Source organism: Poecilia reticulata, chromosome 11, assembly GCF_904066995.2.
Source record: "Poecilia reticulata chromosome 11, P_reticulata-male-v2, whole genome shotgun sequence".
NCBI classification, from domain to species: domain Eukaryota; kingdom Metazoa; phylum Chordata; class Actinopteri; order Cyprinodontiformes; family Poeciliidae; genus Poecilia; species Poecilia reticulata.
Window position 1 is genome coordinate 15,717,150 of NC_088840.1, and position 26,068 is coordinate 15,743,217.

At 40.3% G+C, this 26,068-nt stretch overlaps 1 protein-coding gene and 1 long non-coding RNA gene across 3 annotated transcripts in view; one reads left to right on the top strand and one right to left on the bottom strand.

Annotated features, from left to right (window-relative positions):
• LOC108165620 (teashirt homolog 1-like) overlaps window positions 1-11,285 on the bottom strand; it is a 37,084-nt gene extending 25,799 nt beyond the window's left edge. The window contains exons 1-2 of the mRNA XM_081612773.1: window positions 11,118-11,285; window positions 10,328-10,886 (exon numbers count right to left, since the gene is read on the bottom strand). Coding sequence (XP_081468899.1) covers window positions 10,328-10,367 — 40 coding nt within the window. The 5' untranslated portion in view covers window positions 10,368-10,886; window positions 11,118-11,285. The remainder of the gene's footprint in view (window positions 1-10,327; window positions 10,887-11,117) is intronic.
• A 1,328-nt stretch (window positions 11,286-12,613) lies between these two features.
• Window positions 12,614-25,576, top strand: LOC103472463 (uncharacterized). 2 transcript variants are annotated; one of them, XR_534865.3, is made up of 4 exons: window positions 12,614-13,420; window positions 15,301-15,366; window positions 23,220-23,699; window positions 25,198-25,576. It is a non-coding gene; the product is annotated as an uncharacterized LOC103472463 (long non-coding RNA). The 2 variants fall into 2 exon arrangements; XR_534864.3 differs by having other exon boundaries at window positions 12,619-13,420; window positions 23,532-23,699.
• The last annotated feature ends 492 nt before the right edge of the window (window positions 25,577-26,068 follow it).

Below are 26,068 nucleotides of genomic sequence, written 5' to 3' on the forward strand. Positions count from 1 at the left end.
TAGCAATTTGCCATTATAATTTCTAGCATTGGTCAGAGAATAAGATTATATATCATGTAGGTTCATACCAACTGAACACCAGATACAGTACATCAGTAAGGCTAATGTGCATAAAAATGTATCATTTCTATAAAAAAAAAAAAAAAAAGCTGGGCTTTCTGGGCTTTTAGGGACAAAACAATCCAAGTCATGTTCCGTAAACTTAACTTCCAAAGAGCTTGCGATTAAACGAATCAACAAAAACTGCATATTTAGCCAATATGCACTCAAAGCACCCAACAAACTCATTAAGCAATGATCAAGTGTTGCCTTCAGCAGTCATCACATTATTTATTTGATTACATTTTCATCTTCTAGTGGTGATGCAGCTACAGACATTATTCAGTGGGTAGCTCAGTGGCTGTTGTGCCACTGGGGACTTTTGTGAGGTAGAAGCTGAAAGGCAGACGGACCAGAAATAGACGCCAGGCCAACGTTTGGGTCCTCACACAAAGAGGGGCAAGGTGATCAGAAACAGACATCCAGCCGGAGAGACACTGAGAGACAGAGTGACGAAAAGAGACCTGCTAAGAGATGTGGATGTAACAGAGGCCTCCCGCTGCTCTCTCAGAGCCAGACGACTTAAAGAGCCGGAGCTGGGCTTATACCCCCTGCGACTGACAGTGTCTGAGACAGCGCGGCGGCTCTCGGGAAGATTTTACAGGAATTTTCTGGGGCAACATGTGGTGTTGTTGAACTGAGTAGGATCCCGAAACATTATATCCCCCTTTCAGCTGCCCATCAAGCGATGCATTGCGGCTGATGGCACTTCAGCGATGGATTCGCTCAACCCCCCCCCCCCCACCCCCCAACTAACAGAGTGTGCTTTCATTTGTTTCCTGTGCAACATGCCATACGGATAAACCGTCTGTTTAATAGGACAGGAAACAGCTCTGGAAAAATATGTGACAGTCATGTGTTTGGGCTTCAAAAGAACATGACACAGGGCTTTACTGCTTTGTGACCTTTTGGATTGTCACAACTCAGAAGTGTGACTAGAGGAGTCTGCTGGAAATCCTACTATTTGAGGAAGAAAGAAAGAAAGAAAGAAAAAAAAAAGGTTTCTTGAAAGCTGAGAACAAGGCCAGCGGGCCTGGGAGAGGAGAGTATTACAGTCTCCTTTTCAGATGTCGAGTTCATGTTCTCGTAGCCAGTTCACTGCCTCTTGAGCATCCGGCGAGAGAACGATAGATGAGGCTGAGAGACGGGGAGGAAGATGAAAGAAAGTATGAGCCGGCTGGAGCAGAATTGAGTCAGTAAGATAGAGATTGATGACAGATAGGAAGATGAGAGAGGGCTTACTGGGGAGGGAGAAAGAGAGGAGGTTAGTAATCCCCAAAAAACGAGCAGCGAGGAAGAGAGGCGGAGGGAGTAGGACGAGACAGAGATGAAGAGGCAAAAAGTGTTGAGATGGCACTACGCCGGACTCCTGCGTAACCTTCCTCGTCGCCCGCTCCCAAGGACACAGTGTCATCTGTTAGCTGTATCCAATCCCAGATGGCTTATCTGTAGTAAACTAGTGTCTAAAAAAAAAAATATTCATTGCTTCTCGGACCACTTTATCAGTTAAACATTGCTTCGGGGACGGAAAATTCCACTGTTTTCCGACTACTGGATATGCTGCGGTTGGATTTTATCAAACGCTATGCAATAAAAACACACAGACTTATCTGTGGAGTCATGGGGGAAGCCAATTATTTCATGTGCATGAAAATACAGCTCTGCTAATGTTCACACTGGAGAGCTATACATCGCTGCTGTGCTCTTCACTGACTCGTAACTTCCTGTGTGAAAGAGGACATGTTTTCATACAGACCTGTCACAGTATAGATGCCACTTGTCACGTAATCAACACTAATTAAGAAAAGGACTGAACTTGTGTTTTAGTTGCTTGTTGTTAACTGCCAACAGAGGCACAATGAACCCATCAGTGGATTAAGCTACTAGCTAAAGCACTCCACACCAAATTATTGCCAGAGTGAGCGAACGGTTATACAACAAACTGCTTAAGGTGTTTTAAAAAATGTCACCAAATGTAAGTAAGTAACAGTTTCCCATCTTACAGACTTTATATTTTGCTGTCTGGAGCCGTTCTGTATGATTTTTGCATGCAAATGTATTTTGTCTTCCTCCCAGTGTACAATGTCATGCATTTTAATGGCATGCACTTTAATAAATTGAACTTAAATATGACTGTGGTGTATGCATGACTTTTTGTCATACATGCTTTTGCCCCACTGGACACTTTTTAAGTATACGCCGGATGGAAACTTCTGAAATATTTTTAATTCCAGGAAAACTGAACAGCATACCAACCCTGTCCTTCTGTGCACATTCTCACACATTAAATCTTTTTACAAGAAAAGGTGAATTATTTTTCTACCAGGATTATTTTGTTTTTTGCAGTTCTTTTTCTTTGTAAAATAATTACACTTGTATGTTCTGTTACACCTCTGCTAGACTGTCAGTCATTTACCACTTTAGGACTAGATCTCTGAAGCTCTGTTTAGAAATTACTTCTTTTTTTTTCAAAATTGTTCCATCATATGACTTCAAAAACAAAGCAGGACATTGAGATGTGGACATAAACAAGTGATGCCTTTACTTCACTTTGCCTATCAAGCATCAACTTGAAGCTAAAAAAACAAAACATGCAGATCTAAATTTAAAGCAGATAAATAGCTTTGTCACCCTTTGGGTTTGCTATACTAAAGTAAATGATCTCGGTTTCAGTGTCTGAGTTCTTTTTTCACCTTAAACTTGGGCCTTTGACCTTAATTTCACAGTAGGTAAACGTGTTGTGGCCCGGGAGAAACGGAGGATGACTTGAGGTCACAGAGCTACAGGTTGGGACTAAATCCCACAAGGTACCAACTCACCCAGCTGAGCTCTCTGGTACCCCAGCTGTTCAGTGTTGGTTGGTGCTCAGGACAAATATTTGTCCAACATCATAAATTTAATCTGTTTTTGTAAAAAGATGCACTGATTCAGTCTGGATAGACTCTTCTTTTTAAAAGATGTAGTTTTCCTAGATGTTTTTAATTACCATTTCTGGTTGGTTTTGAATTTAAGTGTAAAAACTGGACTACATTAGAGAGCGATCTTGTAAGCAGAGAAATTTAAACAAAACCCAACTGCATATTCATTTTTGCCTATTTTTAAACACACGAAAGTGCCTCATTTGGTGTAACCAACATATCTACAAGAAGTTAAATGTCAGTGAAATTCCTACTCATTAGCAGCCCACATAACTGTATAGAAAGTTTATATTTTTTTAAATGACAAAACTTTCAAATACCTAAAAGATGTTACAAAAAGCTAATCTTTACTCAGGATAAACTTCACCACTAAATGCACGCACTAACACCAGCTTGATTTAGCAACCTTATTATGATGGGTTTAAGGTCTGAATGATAAATATTGTTACTTTTAAGTGCCAGATCTGCCAGCCAAGCAAGTGTTGGGTTCAAACACAACTGTTAGACGTTATAATCCGGAGAAATACAAAGACGGTTCCAAGGTCTTAATTGCCTTTGTGTCTTCCTACTTGTGAACTTGGCTCTACCTGTAAGGTTAAACTACCTGGCAACACCAGAGCAAGTGTGTGCGCTGCATGCCTTGCAGTGGCAGCACAGGCACATAAAATCAGCAGCTAATAAGACCACGTTGGGAGTCGCTGGCCCGGCATAAATCAATGGGCAAAATAATTGCTAATACGCCGGATATTGATTAGAATGCCCGCCATGCACTTATTTTCTGGGGCAACGGTGGCGAGGTGCTAACGCGGTGACAAGGGTAAAGTGCTATTTCTCCGAAAAGGCACGGAGACAGACAGCTGGGCAGGGGGGAAAAATGACTACGGGGTTTCTGCAGTAATTCTTAATTGACACCTGTCAGAGGAACGGCAGCAGTCACAGCTGCTGCAGGCGAACGTCTCCCAGAGTCTTGTTCATCTGTCACTTTTAATACCTTTTTCTTCACAACCCCTCTGTTGTGCTCTCCACCTCACCCGCGCCCGCGCTCACCCGCCCTGCTGCATGCCAGATGTTCAGGGCTGCTCAACAGCAGCAGCAGCACAACTCCAAGGCCGAGCGGTGCCGCGCGGCTCAAGTCACAAGAAAACGACGTTTGCGCTGATCCGTTTGTGGATCAGAAGACATCTTTTAAGCTCAGCAGACTGAAAACCAAAAGGAGCTCGGTTATATTGATCTTAATTAAGGGGGAAAAGTCAAATGTAATCCAGAAAGGGACAAGAAGGGAAAAAAAAACTAACTCTTAGACCTTTGTAACTATACCAAACAATCACTGTGTCCACGTGGTGTGCAGAATCAATCATTCAAGGTCAAACACAATACATACAGTGAAGCAACATGCATAAATAATAAGAACACAGATGCTTTAATAAATCTAGCTCACATAAAAAAAAATAAAAAAATCATTCAGCAGAAACAATAAAACAGTTTGTACAGGACCTCTCGTCCTCATTTCCCATTAAAACTTATTGCATCCAAGTTTTTCTCGCCCTCGCCTCGGCGTTACTTGAGATTTTATTCAGGTACAAACACTTTTTATTTCTATTTTGGTGTTATATTTTCTAGTGCGGCCCTCACAAACACCAATAACTCCGCTGAAGTTACGACGTTGCAGGGATTTCTGCGCTCGGAAAATCCCTAATCTGTCCCTAACTGTGAAGAACATGTGCTCTTCAAAACCAAATTCAGCTTTTTGAAAGTTCAAAAACTAACAGCTCTCCCTCGTTTGTCACAACCCTGTCGAGGTGTTGATACTGGTGGAAAGCATTGAAATGCCATGAAGTCTTATTTTCTTAACTCACACACATTTAATTAAAGTCAGGAAGACAATGACCCGTCTTTTAATTACTTTGTAAAACTCGGTTGAGTTCACATTTCAAATGTGTTGTGGAAGAAAATACAGCACATATAGAAAAGCATCACTCATTTGCATCTAGATTTGGTAAGCTATAAGTGACATTACTGTCAAGCAGCAGACTGCAGGCTTGCTACCTGAGCACCTATTGGAAACTAATTAAAATTAGCTAAAATATTTAGATAAATACACGATGTGGAGAACATGTAACTGTAATATCCAATATGTTGATTTAATTTTGGATATGCTTTATTCATTCTTGATTTTCTGTTTTAAATTAAAAGAAAATGTTGTGCATTTTTATTTTACACTTTATATTAACACCTTGAAGCCGTGCTATTTTTAGTGGAGGCCGTTATAAGAATCATTCGCTCTCTTCGCTAGATCCACTCTCGTCTCAATCAACTCTTTATTACTTTATCTATTCGCGCAGGAATGCTTCTCTTGCGTCTTCAGGCCTCTGTGTGGTCACCGTCAGGTGGTCTAACCGTCCTGTGACACAGCAGAGTGAGAAATATTACTCATTTCTTCAACACTGCTATTGTTCTACGTCTAAGCCATAAATTGTCTTTAGCCTGCAGAATGTTAGAAATGTCTCCCAAGACGTCTTCGCGGATCAAAAGCAGCTGGGGACACGATATGAACTACGGGTGAAAAAGTTTGATTTAAGGCAGAGGAAGCTGGCCACTTTTTAGCTCTGCAAAAACGACCTTGATTTCATGTCTTTTTCAGTCGATCCTCCTTTTTGTTGTGCTCGAGTGAAAGTCCAGGTTTTTCCTGCTTCCACTGAAGCTCATTAAGCGAGGGGATAGTTTTACCTCTCGCCTGCAGCGCAGAACGCCTCTACGTCTTCACTCTTTCGGGCGCGTCTAATTCCCACATATTTTTTTTAGCTCGACCCTCTATTTTCCATAAGAGCAGTCATCGATCTTCATTTGTCACTTAACCTCCACGACGATGAGGACAGAGAAAGCGGAGTCGAGTCTGCGTGCATGCGTGTGTGTGTGTGCGCGTGTGTGTGCGCAGATTAGCGCACGTCTTTGATTTCCAGAAGGCCGCCTGGCTCCAACGGCACATGCAAATGAAAACTAGCAGTGTGTGTGGAGAAGCAAATACATCCACTGACTCCTTCAGTCAATGTCACCTGTTAATGCCACTTTACGTACTCTGCCGTATCAGTGAATCTGAAAATTACACAGGCACACACACACACACACGCAAACATGCTCAGTTGTCCACAGACTTAAGTTCAAATAGCGTTTTCTCGTCTCACAGCTGCTGCTTCTCAGCCTGACAAATGTCATTAAATTCTTTATCAGAAGCAATCCCGATAAAAAAAAAAAAAAAACAACCCCGAGTTTTGTGCTTGATTCTTCCTCGACAGGTGCCATGAGCTAACAGCCTACCCAGTCAACACCATAGTAAATATCAACGTTAAAATGTATTTTATGCAGCTCTGTGAATAACTTTACTCTTTTCTCTATAACACAAAAGAATAGGAGTAGGAATTAGAGCCGCATCGCATCTGCTGCAAAACTGTTAAGAAGCACCTCTGCTAAAGCAGACATACAAAATGTCAAATGACACAGTAAGCAACTTCTGCTGTTGAGTGTACACAGGAGGAGGAAGAAAAAAAAAAAGCTGCAGAAACGATGCAGAGTTGATTTCATCAAGGCAGCTTGCAGACTTGACACCGAGCTGAATTTGTCAGCAGTAATCTGCGGACCCGTCACTGATCTGCCAGCTACCTGGATAATTAGGGACCTGGGCTAATGATGCCGTCAGGATAAAGGGAGGCCCCACCCCGCGAGTCGTAATTAAGAGACTGCTTTTTGGAAGTGGCGTTGGAGGCAGAGCACAAGGAGAGGGATGCAGCTGCGGCGAGTTTAAAGAGATTTGGTGGAACGTTGTTTAAAATCTAGCAAAGATTGATAATTATTAGCGTTGTGTGTTAAATTGCGATCAGTCAAACCTGGCCGGCGACTGAACATCAGTGTCACGATAATGAGCAAGGTAAAGTTTGTCCTCACTGATGAACTACCACCAAGGCTCGGGATGAACACCAGCAACGCTTCAAGCAGTTACGGTTTCAAACCTGCCCAAACTTTCCTTCACGCTGTTTGTATACATTTGTTTTCCATTTCTATATAGCGTCTTTCGTCTTCCACACTTCCTCTGACTTTACTTTTAACAACACGCTGATACTGGAAATAACGGAGGTTTCTTCCGTCAGTGACAACTTCAGCTCTGAAGAGTGTTGTTATTAGGATTTTCCCTATCAGGAAATACTGTTTACAAAACTGATAAAATTACCCGTGCTGAAAGAAGGCTGCTACACTTTTTCTCCTCCCTTACCTTAGAAACTAAAGTATCACCATCTTTCACTCTAAGAAACCAAGACAGTCTGAGTAACCTGCCAATATCAGCTTGTGCTACTATAAAAAGAGAATAGCAAAAATGTTTTTTCGTTTTTTTTTTTTTTTGCAAAGCTGAATTTAATTAAGTATGCACCGAATAATAACAACAACAAAAAAAAGTTAAGGATTAGCTATAGTTTTGTACAGTCCATTTTATTTCAGCAGCAGGATTAATTACTGCTTTTCTGTTTTTAAATAAGAGCAATTAGATCATGTGATAAAAGATTTTTTGTTTGGTATCAGCAAAAATTGAATTGAATCTCACTTCAGTCCATACCTACCAGAGCAGCTGATCTATCCAAAGGAAGAGAGAACTCTCTATGTGCTCCGACCATTTTACTGTGGCTGGACTTGTCCTCAGACAGAACAGCTAAACGTTCAGCAGAAGAACTTTTTTTTTTTTCTTTGTTAAATGCTAAACCATTTTTTAACTCTCATGGAACACACTCGACATGGTGCCACGCTGTAATCACAGTGATGTGTTGAATGATTAGTTGACAGATTCATTACTCCGAGTGTCAGGGTTTGATTTAAGATACTGCAGTTGGCAAACTAGGAGCGCAAGTAAGACGTGCGGTGGTTTTCATTTTCTAACAGCGACCTCAGTCCCCAGTTACGGCTTTTATGTGTGTGTGTGTATGTGTGTGTTCTTCCATCTGCTAATTAAACTTCTGTAATTACTGATCAAACCTGCTGTAACGCATATGTAAACACGGAACTGCAAGATCCAGTTTCCATTCAACGAGACTCGGGGAAAGTTTTTAAAGTCTGCTGGATGTATATGTATTTTTTCCCTGAGTCAATGATGCAACTTTAAACGCCGAAAGAGAAAAACACATGAGATCACAGCATAAAGAAGCATTTAGGAGACTAATCTACTCTGCAGGAGGCAGAGTAATATCAGTGTAAACAGGTACTGAATTGGTGAAATGTTAATGTCATTTTACCCTTAAAATCGTTTTATAACTAAGTTGACTGGATGATAGGAAACCCAGATTTGATTTTAACGTCAAGCTTGTGATCTCTAGTTGTGTCATGTTACAGATTATTATTGCACCGTTTATGTCACTAATCGACCCTAGTACACAACAACAACAACAAAAAAAAGAGAGAGAGAGAGACAAAACCTCCTGGAAATGACAACAAATGACTGCAGCAATAGAACAAAAAAAAAAAAGTCACTGCAGCTCAGATTGCAGGGCTCTGCATCCATCCGCCAAAACTAACAGATGCAGTAATGCGGTTCCAAATGAGAGAACACTGATGTATTGTCACTGGTCATAAAGCAGATAGGGTGCAGCGCCATTACGGGTCTAAAAAAAAAAAAAAAAAAAAAAATCATCACTGTGACTGATGAAACAGAGCCCATTTGAAATGGCATACAAAGGCCTATTGAGAAGCTCTCTCGCTTGCTGAGGTGCATATGCAACATTCAGTATTCGTGACAAAGCTGAGCTAATGCGTTGTAAAATGTTAACTTTTAGCCCTGAACTTTTTGGGATTGTCCAAAATGTGGATCCAGGGCAAGAAAAAAAAATACGATCACAATATAAAAAAACTAAACCCAAAATGAGGCCACCTCAGATGAAGGAGGCTGGAAAATATACAGGAAACATAAACACAACTCATTTCCCCTCCTTGTTCTTCCTCTCCATCCATCCATCCATCCATCCATCCATCCATCCATCCATCCATCCATCCATCCATCCATCCATCCATCCATCTATCCCCAAAAGCTTTGCGTCAATTAGAGACTACAGCCACGCAGAGTTCAAAGTCTGCTCCGTCACAACCTTGATTAAGTCTGCTTAACCTCACATTTCCACCGCCTATAGCTGCTTAACATTCTGCAGCTGTTTTATTCGGCTTTGGTCATTACGGCGTGAAACTTCAAAGCGCCGCGCTCTCTCTGGTCGTTGTGGAAACGCGTGTCAGTCAATCACGCGCTCGCATCTGTCGGGGAAGAGGAGGGGGGTCGTCTCGCGACATACTGAAAGCAGACATTTGTAACTGTGTAGCCATTAGCTTAGTATGAAATCACGTCATGTAAGTAGAATTTAAAAAAAATAAATAAATAAACTGAGCTAATCAGCGTGATTTCCCCTTTTGTCTGGAACATTTTCAACTCAAACTTGAAGAATTTCACATGCTGTTACTCTGGAATTTGATGTATAAGTTTCCTACACTAAGCTGGACATGAAATGGACTTTTTTTTTCGCAATCTCTTTTTTTTCGTCTTCTAGAGGTCAGTTGAAGACATTGTTGTGACCCTGCAGCGTCTGAGGATCATCTCCCTGTGATCTCGCTACGCCCCAGCACCCTCACCCCCTCACCCCCTCCTCCCTCCCTCCCATCTCCACCTCCCCTATGGATGTTTAATCGTCAACTGTTTATGCCACATGAGAACTTTTTTTTTTTTTCCCAATTTGTCTTTCTTTCTTTTTTTTTTTTTTTTCCTCCGTGGGAAGGTTAAAAAGTTACCCCCTCCTCACACACAAAACGCCTCCCCCCCCCCACCCCTTTAATCCACAGAGAGTCTAACGCATGCGTGTCTCCGCGTGGTGAATGATTTACTGATGTTTATCAGGAATGAATAGATCAAAGGCAAGTTGCATGACAGGCGATCAATCAAGCATCAAATCAAGGATGGCAATCCCAGAGCGGAACACAAGCTGGAAATATGCAACTTTTCATTCTTTTCTTTTCACATCAAACAACGCTGGGGTAAAAAGAAACATGTAGAAATATATATATATATATATATATATATATTTTTTTTTTTTTTCATTTTTGTAGAACTTAAACTAGAAAAGTTCACTGCATGAATTGGGAGGTTCTGAGTTAGAAAGTTCATTGTAGAAAACTGATGTAGAAGTTTTTGTATAAGCTGCCGTGAAGAAAACTATCCGTGCAGATTTCAGGGTGTGTGTGCGTGGGGGTGCGTGTGTGTGTGTGTGTGTGTGTTTGCAGAGCTGGGGGCTTACCTGCTGACCGCCGCGGTGCTTGCTGCTTTCTCCTCGGCATGCTGCTGCGGGATTTTCCGCTTGACTGTTCATGCAGAGATCAAAACAGCGGACAAAGCTGGAAGCGAACGAAGGTGGATTTATTTTAAAAGTGTAGATCCCCTCGTAGGGTGAAGAGTTTCTTTACGTCTTTTCCCCCCTTTTGTTTTATGTATACAGACGATTTTGAGTAGGAAACGTTAACTTCGTCCGATCAGGAAAAGAAAAGAAGAAAAAAAAGAAAAAAGAAAAAAAAAAACTCCAGGAAGGGCTGAGATGTGGTTGGAAAGAGCTCGGTGCAGATCTCAGATCAGCCGCGTTTCCATCCGAATAAACGCGCTCCCGTCGCCGGACTCGGACTACCGTGCTGCTCCGATGACGGAACACATCGCGCCGCCTTGTCGGTGGAGAGGAGTCCGGAGTGCGGGTCTGGCGCGGCGCGGCGCGGCGCGTCGCGGCGTGGCGTCTCGTGTCTCGTGTCTCTCCGGTCCCGGCCAGGTTCCAGCCGCAGCTCCTCGCGCGCGCGCGCTCCAAAGCTCCGCTGCGAAGACGAAAATCGGGAAAGGAGATCAGTGACGGGGGGGAAAAAAAGAGTGACACGCTTAAAGCGGACAGGGGTGTATATGTCAGTCAGTCAAACGCGAGTGTTGAGAGTGCCGAGACCCCCTCTCTCCCCCCGCCCCCCCCTTCCTGCATCCCCCCCACCCTCTCTCTCGCTAGCTTTCCTCCCCTCTCCTCACTCCCGCCCCCACCTGGATAATGAAATACTCACATAACACCGTCCGATTGTCAAAACACGGACACTTGGAATTTCTCAGAAACTCATCGGGAAAGAAGCAGGCCTGCTCTTCTTGTTGCTTCCTGTTGTTTTATTACATCTAACGCACTTCGACTGAAAAGTAACAACAAGGAGCGTCGTCGTCCCCCCCCCCCCCCCCCGAACCCCCTGGATAGTCTCCCGCACGCAGAAAGGGGGGGAAAAAATGTGCGCACATCGCCTTCAGACGGCTGCTACTGACAGACAAGACACATCCAGCTGCCTTTCCGGGCCCCTTCTCCTTCTTTTACTCCACCCCTCCGACAAGCGTCACCCTGACAGTCAGAGCCCACCTGTCAATCTGCAACTCTAATTATTGTAAGGAGGGATGGCTCTCCTTTTTCCTAAGCAGGGGTTGAGGTGAGGTGCGTCCCTGACGTGCGCGTAGAAGGAGGACGCACCTTTGGAACCCGCGCTCAGACAAAAGAATGAGTGAAAAACAAAAACAGCCCGAAAAAAAAAAAGTTTGTTTCGCTGTCAGTTTATGCTCCTGTTTTATGAGGATTTGAGTATCATTTTTCCTTTTATTATGAGAGTAATGTGATTCATTCATAACCTATTAAGTTCACTGTAGCCTACATGCATATATGTACAAACACGTTGACTTGTTTTAGGTTTTCTGTTGCGATCAAATTACTTTCACACCAGTTGTCTGAATCATAAATAGGTTTTTTATGTTTAATTCTACTATTCTAGAATTAGGATTCTTAATCTACGATCATTTGAATTGTAATGGCGTCTCATTTCTAGTAGCTATTGTTGTTCAATGCATTTTGTAACATCTCTGTTCCTCCTCCCCCTAAAGTTGAGGTACACTCAAGTTTTATTGTCTCCTGTTTTTATCTCAAATACATCAGCTGACATTTGACTCATCTGCTACGACTAAAAATTTACTACTCTGATAAATCAAATGAAATTATTTATCCAATGATATTGGTATATACATTTTATTTGCTTATATTTTTGTCAATTTTGAAACAGAAATTACGTATAAGTTTACCAGCTAACTGGTTGCTGTATAACTTATAGTTATATTCTTACTTAATAGGAAAAATAATTAAGAATAGTTACATGCCAACCACTTTTTAAAAGTTCCTCACTACTACTGCAATTATCTCTGTGTATTCTCCTCGTCTAAAAGAATGTACTTCCGTTTCAGCACCTCAGATTTTTCTGGATTGCTTCTTGTCTTGTCAGCCTGTAGTCGTTCATGCTGATCCTGGTTCTGCTGGAAGATCCCTCTGGTTAAAAGCGGGTGGCTCTTTTCCACGGTCACCATAATCTAGTTAAAGTATAGGACACAAACTTAAATTCTCCCTCAAACAAAGCAGCTTTCCGAACAAGTTTCATTACCAGCCACTGCTTTTCACGAAGTTGATGCCGATTTATAATTCAACTCATATATAAACCTAACTTTTTTTTTTTTGCTGTAAATTATACAAATTTCTAAGTAAAATGTAAACTGTGTCTTAAGATTTCACTCATTACCAAGGAGTTTTAAAACCTATCTGCTTGATTTGATTTGGAATAATTTTATTGACTAGAATTTAATAATCTCAAAGAAACACGTTTTACAGTGTAAAACCTAATTTAACCCATTATTTGTTGCTAGCAATTGTTCTTTTTTTTAACTAATAGATCTGGATGATTAATGAGATCACAGATCTGACACACATGCTTGCTTTTCCTACATAAAGCTTTTTAAAGCATTTCCTAAAAAATTCCCAAAACACTATTTTTCTCTTTTGCGCACAAGTTTCAAGAGTTCCTTCAGAGCTGCTCTGCATCACAGTTAAAAAAAAAGAAGAAAAAAAAAAGAAAAAGAAAACATTGTGTATATTTTCAGTGACCTCTTTACTGGGACAAAGGAGGCTGCAGATCGATTCGTTACACCTTTTTAGCGAGGCTTCTGGTGAAGGGGAGGGGCTCTGGAGCCACTGGAGACTCCATTAATAGCCTCCTCTCCGTCCAAACTATTATCTACCATAAAGTGTTTATAAAGAGCCCCCAACTTGAGCCTTAATATGTTGTTTCAAATGAGGCGACGTGACGGTGGTTAAGAGGGAGAAAAAAAAGTAGAGGGGAGATCAGATTATTTTCTCTTTAAATAATCACTTGGATGGCATGAAATCTAGCGCTGTGCGCATCACGCGTCGGACTTTCTTTTTTTTAATTATTATAATTTTTTTCATTCCTCCAGCTTCACGGATTCCAATCTTACAGAAACGGAGTCAAAACTTTCTCCAGTTCTAATTCTGGTGAGTTTGTTTTTATTCCCCATCGGCAGATTTATGTATTTTTATTTTAAATTTTTTTTTGCTGGCCGCTGTCCGTCCGCGTAACCGGATCGCGGCGCGCACAAGAAGATAACCAACGCAGCTTGTGATGTGGAAGGGAAAAGAAACGGCAGGGTACCGCCCCAACATGTGTCTGTCAAAGGGGCCTGCGCGCTGATTGATGAAGCCGACCTACGTCACCGACGTTTCCATCAAAAGTGCGCAGAAGGAACTGCGGTGGATCAGATCATGTTCGGGATTTAGCCAAGCGCGCGTTTTCCTGAAAAGCAGCGCTTCGTGTTTAATCGGATCTTGGATCACACGTTTTCTAATTTAAAGTCAGGACACTGAGCTCTGCTGCTCTTCCAGTAACAGGGATTACTGCGTAAAGTAAAAGAGCATTCGTTTTATGCGTGTAATAAAGGACATCTGCACAGCTAATATTTCATCTTGCAATGTTAATTTGCAAACTTGTTTTCTCTGCAAATTCTATTAAATAGTAACGGGAATTACAATTTGCAAATGACATTTGATCACCCTCACAGTACAAGTTTATACGGAGCAGAAAGAACAAACTGTGTTAAACATGATCTGAGGCCAGTTAGTTGGTTGTGTGTGTGTGTGTGTGTGTGGGGGGGGGGGGTGGTGTGGGGGTGTGTGGGTGTGTGTGGGTGTGTGTGTGTGTGTGTGTGGGGGGGTGGGTGTGTGTGGGGGTGTGTGGGTGTGTGTGTGTGTGTGTGTGTGTGTGTGTGTGTGTGTGTGGTGGGGAAGTGGAGTTTGATTCTCGGGTCATTGCTATTTACCACTAATTTGTTGTTAGGATGTATTCTTAATAGAAAGGTTCTCTGAAGTTCTTTATGTGTGTGCAGTTTGCTGTAATGCACTTTGTATTTGCAGTGCAGGCCCTGCATTAATTGACATCCTGGTGAAAATGCATACAAAGCCTTAAAATAAACGCAGCTTTTACTGCAGCAGCATAAATCCACACTGGAAATTTTGGAATAATCCTACTTTTAATTAAGTACATTGAATCAACGGGAGATACATTTCACATTGACAAAAAAAAAATGTTTATGCAAAAACTCAAAATCCACAATTATTTTTAGCACTAACTTTCCTTTCAAAATAAGTTTAACTAAGCCATGTTTTTAATTTGAACATAATTTAAAAAAAAAGTTGATCAGAGTGTTTTCAAACACTTAATTAGTGATTGATTTGTTAAGTTCTAGGAGATTAAAAATGTCAAATATAAAGACACTAGACTGTCTTCAAAATGGAAAAGACAGGAGAACATACAAGGCAGATGTCTGTTGATTTGCCTCCTGGACTAAACTTGCCAGTATCAACAACAGGATAAATCGCAAATGATTTAAAAAGTTTAAAACTAATTATTCAAACTGTAACCTTTAAGGCAATAACTGTGTGCTGCAATTAAATTCACACTTTTTCTGTCCATGAAGCTTTTACTTTCACAGTCCTCTGCATCAGAAACCCACTCACACGCTCCACAACGAAACATTTAGCATGTTGAGTGCGACTCGTGTGTGAAACACACACCACCTTTAAATTCACCCGTCCGTGTCCACATATTGACCAACACAAAAGCCAAACACAATCCGTGAACAGTCGTTCCGGTTGTTTCCCGTCACCCTCTGCTTTTACACATGAAGAACCCCCAATGTAACCACGGTGGCACGGTGACAGCATGTTGACACGGAGCCCCCCCGTTTCCTGCACCGCTGCCCCCCCACCCCCCGCCACCCGTCCCCTTAGAGCGGGCAAGAACATGCGTGTCCTCGTCATGTATATATCCACATACATTAAAGCGGAACCTGTTTTGTTCCTGTCCTCCGTCTCCGCAGCTCTGACACATTCATGCAAAGGAGAAGACACTGCAGAGAAGTCCTGCATGCAGGATGTCGAATCAGGTGAGAAAAGAAAGAGTGGATACTGTCACATTTCTACGCTCCTTCTCACTCTAATATGTAATTAGAGCAAACCTGTGATTAAAAGATAAATACATAAAAATCACAAATTGTTCTTTTGACAAGTGTGGAGCTGGTTTTTTTTTTTTAGGATTTTGTCTTGAATTTGGTTTCTTCCTTTTTGTTCAGCACGAAAAAAAAAAAATCTTTGTAAAGCCTAACGAGCATTTAAAGTGAAAGAATAAAGCCAACGTGTTTGTGCCTTGATGTTGTGCATTCACATTTCTTTTTTTTGATTCCTCACACTTGCCATTGTGCGTTGCTTCTGACGCCGAAAAACACAAATTCAAACACAGACAAAAAGAAATGCTTCAAACTTCTCCCTCTTCTGTTTCTTTATCTTTGCTACCTTTTCATCATCTTTGCAACTATTTTGCATTCCTCTATCCTGTAGTTTTCATCAAATGCTCCACACTATCGTGCTTTAACGATCCCTCCCTTTTTTTTTCTTCGTTCAAACACAACACAGTGAAACACTGCGGCTGATTTAATTTGTGTTTGACAACAGCTAATGAGTCAAAAACCTTTTTCGGTGGTTTAAGGAAACACATTTTGCAAACAAATCTGTCATGTTATGAGCTAAAAAATATACGTATTTTTGGATGAGTTACAGGAAATTACATTGAAATAACATCAAACAGAAAGAAACTATTTAATGCCTTCCTCTTAATGTTGTTGACTAATTTATCCGTAGTCAGACATGTTAGCCTGTGGCTAATCACCCAAGCATTTTGCTGCACTAACTCTCTGATTTGGAATCCTCTCGGCTATTCTCACATGCATCATCAAATACCGCACCACAGATTTCCTTTCAAAGAAACTCGAGAGGTTAAACACAATCAAAAACCCCTCATAAGAAACTTTAAATACCATAACAGCTCCTTTTGCATCCTATGAGAATACCTCTCTTTCTAATCTTGAGTGATCTTGAATCAGTGATGGGTCCTATCAGATTTTATCCATTGACAGGCTGAATATAGGAATATACACTAAGAAATTAATAAAGAATAGGCTCTAACTTTGACATGAGCTCTATCTCCACATCTACGAGATAAGGCTGCGTAATTAAAGTGCCATATACTGCGAGTATGGAGACCAAGAGAAAGAAAAGAAGGTTTTTTTTTTATATTTTCTAGAGATTTACTTGTTAAATGTGACTTGGGACGATGCGTCTCTGTGGGGTTTTGACAATGCAATTAAAGGTTTGTAATCCTCCCCACAAAAGTTTTTTTTTTCTTTTTTAACCAAGCTTTTTTTTTTGACTGCCAGTTTAGATGAAAGGATGTGAATAAGTGCAGCACTGTAGTGACAGATACAAGTTTATTAAAAGATTCAAACCTCCTAGAGACGAAGACACAGAAAAAGAAACTTCAGTTTGTTTAGCCATACCTTTAGATGATGCAGAAAAAATAGCTTGTCCTAATAAATGAATAAGAAACTAGCAGTGAAATTGCTCTGTAGAGAGGCAGGTATGGGGATACTCACAAATATCCAACTGAGTGCTTTTGTGTTAAAGTTTGCCCCAGTGATTGAAAGGGTCACCTGTTTGTGGCTTTCTGTTGCATTCGACTATTTCCTGGGATTTTGCACCAAACAGCAATTTAGGTTGCTCTGTTTCTTTTCATCTTTGGAAGGTGTAGTAATTGTGGGGATGTGGGGATTCTGTGGTGGTCCTGGGGGACTTCGTTGCTCATGTGGGGTATGACGGCGTTACTTAGAGTGGTGTGAAAGGGAGCGATGGCTTCCCTTATCTAAATCTGAGCCGTATTTTCCTATTGGACTTCTAGTTGTCCATAATGAACACCTAGTTCCAGAACAAGGTTTGTTCACAAGTGTTTCTGGTACTGAGCTACTTGAGGAAAAGTCAATGAACAAGTCTGTAACAAGGTAAGGAAATCTTCTGTCATGTCTTGAACCCTGAGGTAAAGAGAGAGAGAGGAAAAGATGTACAACACACTACTGGATCCAACACTAATAGTGAGTTGAAACAGATGGCAGGAGAGGCTGATGGAAAAATCTGGTAAATCCAAACAAATGGGGGATTAAATTAACAAAAAAAGTTTGGAATATCTTCAACTCACTTCTTGTGGATGGGTTGGGAACATGAAATCAAAATGTACCATGTTCAGAACCTCCAATGCAACCTCTAGGAACTCTGGCCTGAAGATCATTGGTGCCTGTTTTAATGCTTGTGGACACTAGCGGTGATAAAGAGCTCAGGTTTATCTTTAGAGAATCAGCACTCGGATACCTGGTGGACAGACGGACTGAAACGTCTGTGGATACAGAAGCAAAATCTCGGCCATTCATGGCAATAAGAAAGGACTTTCAGTTTTCCTTAAGGAAATACTGGAAGGTTGTTTGATGATGACTTAAAGGCGTAACAACAACCTTAGCCTGAATGAGCTGGAATATCACTGTGGATATTTGGGTTTCCCTCCTGTTACCCCATGACTCCATCTTGCTGAAGATGATGCATGGATGAATAGATTAGTTTCAGTGACTCCTTGCTGCCTTGCAAATATTTATTGATGATTTATAAAGGCTTTGCAGCTTGAAAATCAGGATCATAACTTTTTTGAATCATTTTAAGGAGAGTCTAATTGTAATATTTTACAAAAAATGAAGTGTCTGAACCCTGGAAAGAGTTCATAGATCAGTAAAGAGTAGTTTCAGTACATTAGTAAAAGATTGGAATAGTGTCATGGGTTCATATTAAAATGATTAACTAATTGTTATAATAGTATTAGCTATTTATACATTCCTTAAAGAGTCTTATTGTAATACATTGTTAAAAACACTGTAACAATTGAACCCCAAAGCCTTAATTAATCAATAATATGCAGTTGAAATGTTTGGTTTTCATCAGTGGCTAACCATTTATAACAGCATGTGGGTGTTACAGCTGGTTAGTGTTGATTTATAAAGGGATCACAGCTTAATTAATAATGTTAAGACAGGAGGTCTTATTGTAAAATAATACAAAAAAACAGCAACATGATTTCCAGTGTGTCACACCACAGCCCAAACTTTTACAAGACAGATTTCCTGCTTCCTGGAACAACTTTGCTTAAAATCCTGCCGGGCTGAACAAAATGACATCTCCACATTTCCTCTTTGACATACACACTCATGCTTCCCTCTCCTCCTCCCTTGGCTTTTGTTTTCACTGACACATGCACTCCAATTAGCAGTTTTTTTTTGCCATTAAGGATGAAAGAGAAGGAGCCAAATGTTTATCTTTTCGAGCACCATTTTTTCCATTTCCTAACAAGTTTGAGTTGAGTTTCTTTTTGTCAAGTAGAGTATAATTCCCAATGTTACCATGATCTTTTCTACATAAGAATATCCCTTTTTTTTGATAAACATCAAAATGCAACAAATTGTGTTTATGACAATTTCAAATGTATGAGGGAACACAAGCAACTGGGATTATTTTCATTTCCAGTGACATCTTGTAAACCTTTTAAACATTTTCATTTTCTAAACCTTACACGATGCCTCATCTCCAGAAGCTCTGTTAAACCTTTCTCATTGGAAATCGCACAAAAGTCTCTGAGAATCACATGCTTAAAATATATCGTAATTCTCAGCAAAGCTGTAAGACTACAGCTAAAAGTCAAATCTTTTCTTTTTTGTCATCAGTCCTCTTGTGTGTCAAATTAGAGCATCCTAATCTTGGGCTTTATACTTAAATGTAAATCTGCGAATCTCAAATTGCACAGATCCCCTCGCTGGGGCTTCGACTGCTGAAATCTGTCACAGCCGCTGGTGTGCCGCACATTAGGGGAGAAAATGCTCTTAAAAAATGTGCTTTCCTGACATTAACATGACTTGTGTGCCTGGGCGCCGCTCGATCTGTGCAGTTCCAGGCGTATATTTATGAATAGGAACCTTTAATTAGGGCTTGTGTTTCCTCTCTAGTCACATTGAGGGATGGTCCTCGCCGACATTCATTAATGATAATCACCAAGAGCGATGGCATAGCTACAGGCCAAGTCTCGGGGGACCCGACACTTGAAAAGAAGCATTAAATTACACAGAGGGACTCTTTAATTGCAAAAAGGAAAATATATAGCCATCATTGTTAAATATGATCTTTTGTAAGCCTTTACTGGTTCAAGGATTTGTCTGAGGGGGTTCCCTACGCTCGTGCTGTTTTAAATGGATCTTCACCAACACACAGCAGACCTTGCTTGTCCACAAACAAGCATCACAGCTCGGGATGCATGGCAGTACTTTACAGTAGGTTTTTGTGATGAATGCATCAACATTTTTAACCATTTCATTTAATGCACAGATGTTGAATTGCACAGGATTGGGATAAAAGCAATAAGCGAGACCCGTCTTTGTAATGTTTGTGCATTTATTATTGGTAAAGCTACATGAGGCGATGCCTTCTTAAGACCAGACTCCTCTGGGAGAGACGACTCTTACAAGCTCACCACTGAACGTGCTGCGTATTCTGGTCATCAGGCACAGTGTCATTTACTCTACAATTACCGATAATTGTAGGAAAAAAAACTCAAACTAATTTCATATTGTAATGCAGGAGCAAAATCGAACTTTTCACCTTCCTTAACATCAGGACGCCAGACCTTTTCGTTCAGAATCCGAATACAGATTTGCACAGACTTGTACAATACGGGTGTGGACTTCAGCACGCTGAAATCTTAGAATTGTTCCAGAGTTTTTCTGCTTCAACATAATGTCTGCCATCTAGATTAGACCAGTTAATAAGTAATGCAGAGCCGTGCAGCAGAAATCCAACTCTCAACATACAATGCATTCAATTCAAAGACGATATCGATATGATTTCATCGATATGGAAAAGGGTGAGAGGTACAAACAGATTTTAAAATGTCTCTGTTCTTCTCTAATAATAAAGTCATCTTTCATTAATTTATCTGGAGAGTATTTACATAGCGATTGAACTCCATTAATTACATGTCCATTAAACCTTTGTTTCACTCAATAGCAGTAAAAAAAATGTAATGAAGATGTGAACTAATCATTTTATTAAATGTACCAAGAACGGATAACTAAATGGTGAAAAGCTTGACCTTGACCGTGTCCTTTCTTTTCCAAAAACTGAGATATTTTCAGTGGTTTCTGTTGACAGGTTGTACGAAGAGCTCTCGATGATTTATTTATCTTTATGGAAAAGGGAGAGATGGTGGAAGACAACATTACATACAGAGTGCAAAACGAAGCAGAAATTCACACTATGTTCACATTTGACAAGCCGACATGATATTTGGTCTTTTGTCACTGAGGCAACAAAGTACAAATAATAGATCTCATCCTGAGAAAGTTGTTTTATGCTACCTGGTTTTTTTTTTGTTTTTTTTTTTAAATCAGACTACAGCTCTTTTAGGAAAGCACAACACTGAAGTTAGCATCTGATGTACACCTGAGAGCTTAGAAAGTGACAGCCCAGATTCTAGCCAGCTGTTTGCTCACAATATTTAGTGAAACTGTAAACTAAGGCAAAATTTAAAAAGGTCACAACTCCTCCTCAGACACTTGGTACAATGTTAATATCAACTTACTTTGGATCAGCTGATTGTGGTGCATCAGTTGGGACGTTCACTTTGACCGACAGCAGTGGTAGGGTCTGCGTTGGTGGTGTCCAGATTACAGATCAAGAATTGGAATCCTAAAACAAGGTTTGTCCGATCGTTTAAAATGGATGTAAGGGTGCAAGTAATAATAACGTCCTATAGGACATAGGAAATATGTTCAAAATGACGGTTGCACAAATGACTTGTGTGGCACAAACAGAAATGGTCAACATTGTTTTCCTTTGAGTAGGGGAATGTTACGGGCCTCTGTTAACTTCCAACGACCTACATTTGAACTTTTTTAATGTACTAAATAATAGCAACACAATATATGTCTGCTAGTTTCAAGAAGCTATTACCTCGTGCAGTCTTTTTTGCATTTTGAAGAGTTGCTGAAACAAATTGGGCGTCTAAGTCAGGTTATATTTATTCCCCATAGGAATCGTTTGGATTTTGTCAAATCAGTGAAACATTAAGTAAAACTTCAGTTGCATTTATTCTATTGAGATCAGTAACTGTTTTATATGTGCTCAAAGTAAAGGTATATTTAAAAAAAAAAATTGTTAGGTTTTGCTGCAGCAGTGAAGGATACATTTATTTCCAGGGTTTTTAACACATCTTTACCAGGGTTACCAATAAATGTGGAGCCTGCTGTAAATATATCCTCATTTACCGCAGGAATCTTGCTAGAAACAGAAGTGGAAAAAATGCACACACACACACATGCACCCCCACACGCGCACACACGCGCACACACACTCTTAAACTACTGACCTAATTGCTCAGACTCACTCAACTAATTAATATCAGCTGACTTAACATGATGTGAAGGTTAGCTAGGTGACGTTCTCCTGAATTCCGGTTCTTTCCTTTAGCATGCCCGTTTCTTCTCATCTTCGATCTACTTTCCTTTTTTTTTTTTGTTTCTCTTCTTCTCTGACGTTTCTGTCTTCCATCTTTCCGGCCCTCTTTCTAATTCTCCGTTTAGTTCCCTTCTCTTTGTTTCCATCTTTCCTTCCTATAAGATCATACCGTGCATAAATGCAAACGGTTCACATAAGTTGGCCCACATCTATTTTTACCTGGTGTTGAGGTAGAGGAGGGGTTGGCTTGGGGGCTTTGCAGAGGTGAGTGGGCATGCCGAAAAGGAAGAGAGAGGATGGGTGTGGGGAGGGGGTAGAGGCAGGGTCACAATGCTCCATTAATCAAAAAGAATGACACCCATGTCGTCCCTGACAACCATCCTGCCACCCGTACGTCTGCTCCCCTCCTCCTCCTCCCCCTCCACCTCCATCCCACTCAAACAGGACAACTTTAGTGACGGAGAGGGCGACGATGAAGGAGAGAATGTGGATCGAGGAAAGGGAAACGAAGGGGGAGGCGGGGGGAGGTGTTTGAGCGAACTTTATTAATCAAGCATCTGGGATTAATTGTTATGAAGTGTCACCCATAAATTCTCCATTTGGATTTAATAATCTCGGAGGTAGATTTAACAATCCCTGTCGTGATTTGAGCTTTATTGAAGAGGCTGCGGAGAAAGAGAGAGGCAGAGGGAGGAAAGGGATGTGGTGACACAAATAGCTTCTCAGCGGACAGTCCCTCTCTGTATGACAGTTATGAAATACAATTATCAGCAAGATCTGCTTAAGAATTCATCAACTGCACCTCTGCCTTCCAAGGAGAGCGGGAAGGGAGGGGGGCAACATACAAAGCAAGTCTTAACTGATAAGACTTCTCTTTTTCCCTGCAGCCCTTAAACTATCATTTCAGATTCCCCGGCTCAGTCTTGTTAAGTCACTGTAAAGGTACGGCACGCATATTGCTTTGCAGGTTATATTAAAGCATAAATCATTAGGTAGGAAAAGGGAATATGGTAAATGACACACCGTATGCAAATCACCCGGGATCACGAGTGGTTTGTCTGAAATGCATCACCCGCTGGTTTGCATCAGGGTCAATAATAGCAGTTAATCTCTGCGCGCAGTGAAAATATACTGTCAGGGAATTGCACAACACCCTGTCAGTGCACAAAAGTAACTGGATCATAAAACGCGCATGATTTCAATCAACTGTCATCTAATTGCAGCCGCACCTTTTGAAACGAGTGAAGAACGGCCACAATGTAGGTTGACAGTGTGCATAAAATTTGCATAACTTTGCATATCCCAACGCCATTAATGTTAGTTTTATTGGAGGCTCTCGTTTCTTCTGCTTTTTTTTTTTTTTTTGTAGGTTGTCTTAAAGAAACAAGGACGGATGCAGGACAGTTCAGTTGATTGTCGAAGGAATTGGCCTGACTCGACTATAATCAATACGTTTTAACAAAATGGAGCTACGATCCAGCTGTGCTGCTTCCATCTCCCAAACATTACTCTGTCTGATCTTGGAAAGCTATTATCTCTCCGACAAAAGACGGATCTCAGAAACAGAATGACTCTGTCTTCGATCTGACTCGGAGTGGAAAGTCTTTACGAGACAATTTTTGTTGGACGCCAGAAAAGCTCGTGAAATATTTGCCTTTAACGAGACATTTCCTCCTGCCAGATATCACCCTGATCAATGACGCTTCTGTTCCAAGAGAAACGACAATACCTGGAGCCCCGGTAAAAACCCTGCGTCACCCCATCCCTCACTGACACCACATCCAGGACTTAGCTCGGTTTAATCCGAGCACCCCTGTCGTCTACCAACAGGAGCTACAGCTGCTGGCAGGTAACGTTGTGGCTTCAGTGGCATTGCTCCATGTCAAACTCTTTGAGTTTGTCAAGCATCACTTCAGTCAAATAGAAGAAATCGTCTACTAATGTTTAGAAACTTCAGGAATGAGTGACCAGAATGGATGCAGGAAATTTCATTCTATTTTATTTTTTTTTTTCTAAGATGTACTTCTTTTGGTTTTAGCCCCGTCATATGGGGCATTTTTGGGTACAAAAATGAAATATGATGGAACGTTTCATACAAACCACCATTTTAAACTGATAAAGTTTGTAGGATCTCATCAATCCATCTCAAGGAAAAGCTGGTTTTGACTAATCACCAGCAGGAGATTTTTATTATTTTTACTTTTTGTTGAGCAAGTGGTCATAATTTCTCATACTTCATTAAACTCTACCAAATTGGGATTATTTCCCCAACGCATACACTTTTGCATATAGTGACGCAAAACTGTAGCAATATTATGGTTTGTTAAATTATTTTAATGTTAACCCACAAAAGCGACTCTGAAGGATCAATTCTTTACATTTGTGTGGTGTAATAAGGGCTAGTTGATGATCAGCTGAAGCCAGGCTGGTTGAGAATTTATTTGGCATTTACAAAAGTTTCACAGCATGAGCGCTGCAGCTCTTTTGTATTTTATCCACATGTGATAAGATTTTAGTTAAAAAAGAAAAAGAATATATATATACTTTATGTAGTATTCACAAAGACCAAATATGCAGATTTTTTTTGTCATTATGACAAAAACCCTTTTACATGCATACCTGTTTTCTGTACTTGAAACCATAGCAATTGTGTTTTTTCCCACCACTATCTCACTTTATCTTGACTCTGTTTCTATTAAGCTTCAATCATAGCTTCTAAAATTAGACAGGAAAAAGTAAAGTGTGGCAAACAACACAGGAGCTAACGCTTTTTCAGGGAGTCCTTTACATGGCACTGCAATAAAGCTCTATTCAGGATGACTTTTTATTAATTTTACTGTTTTTTATTGGAACACCCAATGGAAATCTTATTTGCTAAAACATAAAGCTGTATTACAGACAGGTTTCAGTTTTGCAGTTCAGCAATTTAGAACATTCAGTAATCAGTTAGGATTATTTTGGTCATATTGGTCATATTATTATAGTTTTATGTTGCTTGAGTCCTGTAAATAGAAATTAGGAGTTTTAATTTGAACTTTGAGAATTTCCTTATGACCAAATAAAAAAAAATTAATTCTTAACCCAAGACTCAAATGTTTTTAATCACACTTAACTTTGACAACTTCACATGGCAAACATAATTTTGTTTGACTTCATATGTTTAAAAAAAAAAAACTTGCCAGAGTTGACAATATATTCTTAAACTTTGTGGTAAGTTATGTTTGATTGAAATGAGCAAATACTGTGTTTTAGTTTTTGCTGTCTCTAAAGATGCAAATAAACTGGGACAAGGTAAATGAACTTAACATTTTAAATGTTTCACTATTGTGTTTTTGTTGTTTATGCAGCAGATCCTCCTGAATCGCTGCTGAAGACGACGGTCTGGTTCTGCTGGTTCCTTCCTGTTGAAAGATAACTTTCCCTTTTTCACAGATTAAAATAATTGACTGTCATGATGAAATGAAATCTGACGTCAGAAAAAATCGGATTCAGTGTATCGCGATTCGGATGGGTTCAGCTTTTCTGAATTAAAAGCTCACTTGGATGGCTTTATGTAGTTGAGGCCCTGCCCTCTATAAATATATATATGTATATAAAACTTGTTAAAATGCTCAAATCTGTACCAAAAGATTTTGTAGTATTACGTCTTATATTTTAATTACTTATTTGACTTTAATATATGTTACCTGATTATTTTCTAATAAAACGCATTTTCTGTGTAGTTAATCTGTATTTTCATGTGGACTTCTGCCTTCATCTCTTCATTTGGTTCAAGCTTTATTTCCTGCTTCTAAAAAGCGTCATCTGTACATATGCACAGGCATGGAAAAAAAAAAAAAAGATAAACCGCATTCAAATCTAAATCTTTTTTCATTCATTTTGGGCTGGACTCCCGAAATGTTATATGAATAACACGTCATATCGCACTGCGTGTTATTACCAGGCACCATTTTGCACCCTGCCCTGTAATTTTTCCCTAACCCTGACAATTTAGCATGCCCTGATGCTGGAAAGTGACACACAGTGATTTTAAAATGAGCCGAGATGACAGAGGTGCACCAGACGTGTCATCGAATTCAGACCACTTTATCATAAAATGCCTCCTTTGCTTTTATGCCACTTTGGTTGAAATTCTTTAGCTGGGGAACGTTAATATAGTGATATCACAGCTCTAAGGAAATGTTCTAATCAGCCATAACATTTTTAGCAGCGTCTTTA